The 5,365-nt window shown below is 41.7% G+C and overlaps 1 protein-coding gene across 2 annotated transcripts in view; it reads right to left on the bottom strand.

Annotated features, from left to right (window-relative positions):
• The window catches only part of SYTL5 (synaptotagmin like 5), a 108,916-nt gene extending 105,403 nt beyond the window's left edge, over positions 1-3,513 (bottom strand). For both annotated transcript variants that reach the window (XM_007451972.1, XM_007451973.1), the window contains exon 1: positions 3,395-3,513. In XM_007451972.1, the coding sequence (XP_007452034.1) occupies positions 3,395-3,513 (119 nt within the window). The remainder of the gene's footprint in view (positions 1-3,394) is intronic.
• Positions 3,514-5,365: the final 1,852 nt, after the last annotated feature.

Here is a 5,365-nt window from a genome sequence, read left to right as displayed (position 1 = left end):
CACTCTTTCATTGTTCTATTTTCCTTATCTCTAAGGACAACCTACTCAAGCAGATAAATACACAAACAAACAAGAAATCCACTGCTTCCCAAACTCCAACGTACTAACTTTCCAGATCAGTTTCTTCTTAGTAATCATCATGATTCTTAAAAATTTTTCTTTGGCTTCCACTTCCTTCTGAAACTTACTAGCGGAATCTGAAGGCAAATTTGTGGGTCATGGTAAACAGCTGAAACACAGTTGATCTATACTCGCCAATGTCAAAATCCTTTTCCCATTTCAAGGCTGAGCTCAAATGTTAGCTCTTCTGTGAAACCATTCCTTCAATTTCTATCTTATCCGTAATAGCTTACTTATTCCTCCAGACTCCCACAAAATATCAACCTACACCTCCGTGGCATAGTGAAAACAATGGTTGTAATAGCCATAGCACGAATGTTTACAGTTGCAGTCAAATCTGCTACACCATAAATTCTTTGTGTGTGTTGAAGATTTCAGAGGATATCAAGGAAAACGGACTAAGTTCACTGACTGGTCTGACAAATCTCCTGGTTGGGCTTTTGAGAAGCTAACTCAGAGATGTAGATACCTGTGCAAGTGATTTATGAAATGCTCTCAGGAGGAATCTATAAGGGAGTAGGGGAGGCAGGAAAGGGAAGAAAAGGGGGACTAAGGAAGACTGTGATTTTTACCTGAAGGCCAGTCTCAGCATGATCCCATGGGGAGCTCTGAAGCAGAAGTTGCGTTCAGGCAAGGGTTTCTGTACCCGTCAGCCATTGGCCCAGGGCGGCCCAGTAGGGACCGAAACTCAAGTTTTTCTGGCATTTGTGGCTCTCTACTCCTATGGGCAACTCCAGCCACCCAAAGGTAGTCCTCTAAAGAAGGTAGTAGGTGCCAGTGTTTAGAAGTAAAGCACGTGGAAACTGGGAGATGAGAGCACAGGTCCAACAAAGGGGCTCAAAAGGATCGGAGTGGAGCACTGATGGTACTCACAACAACTCATAAATCAAGAGCAACACAAAACCAACGATAAGCCTATTGATGTTAGCCAGCGATTATTAAGTGCTTACTGTAGGCCAGCCTTGTTCTAAGCTCTTGGTAATATTAGCTTATTTAATCCTTACAACAGCCTAATGAGGTAGCTAATGTCATTATTTCTGTTTTGTCAAATGAGGAACCTAGATCTATGGAGGCAACTAGTCTAAAGTGACACGAAGACTTCCTGGTGCAACTAAGATTTGAATCAACGAACATAGATGGGTGATTCAACAGCAACGCACTCCAAACCCATGCCACCCACTTTGGCGTGGCTTCTCAGTACAGGAAGCTGTGAAGGGTGGCAGAGCCTTGAGTCATTTGGCCTGGGCTCCTGTCTCGGTAGCTCAGAACAAAACGAGACAACGCATCCAACACAGGGCAGAAAAAAACTGCACGAACTAAATAGTCAGTGTTGTTATTAAAGAAGGGAACAAGACATTGCCACTTTCAAAAAAAAATCTATTTTCTATAAAAGTATCTCTTAGATCTGTAAAAAGCCTTTCTTCTGCTATCCTCTAAATGTTTAAAAGAGCCAGGAAATCAACAGCTTTATTCTTGATAGCTCTGTTGTATATGACACAATTGTTACAGAGAATAAGGAAAGAAGGCAAGGGAAGATAGAGAAAAAGGAAGGAGTGTAATAGATTATTACTAATAGTTATTGAGAATGACAGGAACAAATATTCTGGACAAAGTCCTGTTCATTGTACTTCAGTCTTTCCTGGGATCTGGTTATTACACTGTTTTTTCCTAAACAGGGTGATTTTGAATTCACCTGAGAATGTTATCAATAATTGCTTTGTACCTTGCCCCCCATAAACAATATAACTTTTTGCAGCCCATTAGAAAATCTAGTCACTTTTCATGACTGGACTACCAATGCCAAAAATATTACTGATTTCTTGAAAATCATTAACTGCATTTCATTGCCACCTGAATTCTAAGCACAGAAAAAGTGCAATAATTTTAATCAAAGCCTTTGTTTAAGATTGGCGGAATACCTTGAAATGATGGAAATAAAAATTCTGAGCTCTTCACTATGAAATAAGAATCAATCAAGAATATTTCAATATCTTTCCAATTCTAAGGATCCTAGTTCCTTTAGGCACGTTGAATATTTTTGCAACATGTGAAGATAATCTTATGATGAGTTTTCCCCTCAAGTAAAATAAACATAAGCTTCTGATTGCAGTTTTGGTAGACACGCGATACACAAAAGCTACATGTTGCACAGTAGTAGGCAGTGACTGAGGAGGGAACTCTGTTTATCTTTGCTCCTCTACTCAGAGTTGAGACGTATATATGGGGTTTTTTTTTGTTGTTTTGTTTGTTTGTTTTTGCGGTACGCGGGCCTCTCACTCTTGTGGCCTCTCCCGTTGCGGAGCACAGGCTCCGGACGTGCAGGCTCAGCGGCCGTGGCTCACGGGCGCAGCCGCTCCGCGGCATGTGGGATCTTCCCAGACCGGGGCACGAACCCGTGTTCCCTGCATCGGCAGGCGGACTCTCAACCACTGCGCCACCAGGGAAGCCCTAACCAAATATATTTAACAAGCAGGACAGGACAGGCAGCAACCAAACAGAATGAATGTGGCAACCAATCAGAATGATGCTCTGATCATTCAGAACAGATGACGTAACCAATCAGAATGGATACTGGCTGAAAGACAGATGAGGTCACACCTGGGGATTCAGCTAAATATCAACCCTGCCTACAACTGATGTGAAACTCAACTCTGCCCACATTACTCAACTTTCCTCACACAGAAACTTATTTCAAGAAATTCAGATGATTTCTGGGAAACAATGGGAACTTTTCACTTTCCAGATCCCCTTCCTCTCCCAGCTCTGGTCAAAGCAAATTCCCACTAAGACTGACCTAAGAAAGGCATTATAAATAAATAGTAGTTAACATTTATTGTGCACTTAAGTACCAGGCACTACACATTATCTTCCTTAATCTTTGCAACAACCCTATAAGATGAGCGCTACTATTATCCCTGTTTTATTGATGAGGAAACCAAGGCATGGAGAATTTGAGTCACTGGTTCAAGGTCACACAACCAGTACATCGCAGAGCTGGTTCTCAAACCTGAGCAGTCCTTCCACTTACCTATGAGTTATGATGTCATTGGCAAATTGACATTCTCATCAACATATTTACAGCTCAATCCCATCCTTCCTTCTAGATAAATGGTAAAGTACCAAAGATGTTTTCTAATATTTGTGCTACTGCCTGCAATCTACGAAGTCACTGACTAACACTCGTCACCAATGTGGTTGCAGTTGCCCCATTTCTGATCTAAATTGCTTCAAACAAACAGAAAGCAGTCAAGGAAGGCAGACAAAAGAACATTACCTTATTCTCTTGTCCTCTACTTTTTTCAAATATTCATCTCTCTTTAGGACTCCCAGGATCATCTCCTTCTCATGATCTAATAAAAATGACAGGTTGATGAACTCTGAGTTCTTAGACATGGTATTTCAGCAGTAGCTCTGAGTAGCAGTGGTTGAATCTTCCAGGTGACTTGATATCCACAATTCTTAAGGTCTCCCTGAACAACTCAGAGTCACTCAGTTGCTTGATGTAGAGAGGCTTTATAAGGTCTCTGAAGAACTGCTGATGGTAGGTAGGGATTCTTCCAGGCAACACAGAAAACAAGCTCCACTGGGATTACATTTCAAGAAAGTCATTATTCTTTTAACTGAAAAGATCTCCAAAGCCTTCGTGGTGGTGTACAGTCCAGTGGCAGCTGAGTTTCCCTAATGATGCTCAACGTTAACCCAGAAAGTTACAGAGCAGGAAACAGATCCGCTGGGACAGAATCCAGAAAACACTGCAAAGGTGGAAAAAACAAAGGAGAGGAAAATTAGGCCATTTTCCTCAGAGCACTTGTAAGAGTGTCTAATTTTTGAAACAGTGATGTACCTAACTCAAAAACCACTTTTTAATCAGTAAACATGCATTTATGAAATACTTACTGTATTTATTACCATCAAGGAGTACTTATATTTAGTTGATTCCAGGTTCTCTATGTCAATTCTGCTTCTTCCATTATAAAGAGCTTTTCCTCTACCAGCCAGATCCCGTTTACCACCCTTGCAGCTGATCCATGGGTCACCGCTTTGGGACTCTAAGAGCACAGTCTGGACTGTCGACACAGGACAGGACCCTTAAGTGGCTCCATCATGCCTTCCCTCCGTCCCTCCCCAAAACTAGGACCAAGACATAAAAAAGCATTGCCGGCAAAACAAGCATGAATCAGCGCTGCACATATCAACCTAAATGTCTCTCACAAACGTGTTGAATGAAAAAAAAGTTGCAGAAGAATGCATGCAGAATGATAGCATATGCATGAAGGAAATAAATTTCAAAGACATTACATCTAATTTAGGACCACATACATTTGGAGTATAAATATAAGGAAATTCATGGGGAATTCTGAGAGATGCAATCAGAGAGAACACAGGAACTTCAACGACTGGGTGATGTTTTATTCTCAATACAGGTTTATATCTTACGATGTACATGGTTGTTTATGAGTTAGTCCAGCTCTGTATTAACATACCACCAAATAGATGTTTTAAAACTATCCCTTTGTCACCACAGGCTCACCAGGCCCTCTCCATCATATTAACTCTTGGGCACATTCTTTCACTGGCTTGCTACCTGTATTTTCTCCGCGCATGCCCTTAAGAAAGATGGCTCTTAGTGTGACCTACGGGGTTTTGCGATTTGGCATCATCCCACGACACTGTTCCTCAGCTTCCCTTCAGGTCTCTGAACTACAATCCATATGCAGGTTACACTTGGTTTGGTTGGTTCTAGCCAGGTTTCTAAGGGTAATGAGATATTTACTCAAAGGTTGCTTTGGGACCTCCCACTTACCATAAGGTCAGGCTGACTCAAACTGTCAGATCTGAAAGGATAGGCTCTAGTCCAGGGCCTCTTTAACTTTCCAAAGTCCCCATGTGTTTGTTCTCTACATTGCATAATGAAACCAGAACTTTGCTGAAATGACTCAGAACTGAGCTGCTTCCTGCAGACCCAGAGCTATCCCCCTGGGAGGAAACTGGCTAGGTCTCAGAGAGGGTAGACTCTAAATATACTCCAGTCCTTTCCTCCATCTCCAAAGTTCTAGAGGCTACAGGGCCCAGAGGACCCCAAGACTGACATGAAGAGGAAACAACAAGGTTAAGAGTAAAAGGGGCTCTTCAGAAAGGTTTGGGTTTTTTTTGTTTTGTTTTTCCTTTTTTTTTTAACTTGAAGTATACTTGATTTACAATGTCGTGTTAGGTTCAGGTGTGCAGCACAGTGATGTAGAGTGTG

The sequence above is a fragment of the Lipotes vexillifer genome, unplaced genomic scaffold, assembly GCF_000442215.2.
Source record: "Lipotes vexillifer unplaced genomic scaffold, Lipotes_vexillifer_v1.1 scaffold847, whole genome shotgun sequence".
Taxonomy (NCBI): Eukaryota; Metazoa; Chordata; class Mammalia; order Artiodactyla; family Lipotidae; genus Lipotes; species Lipotes vexillifer.
Note: the sequence above shows the minus strand (reverse complement) of the source record. Positions and strands in the feature narration are given on the sequence as shown.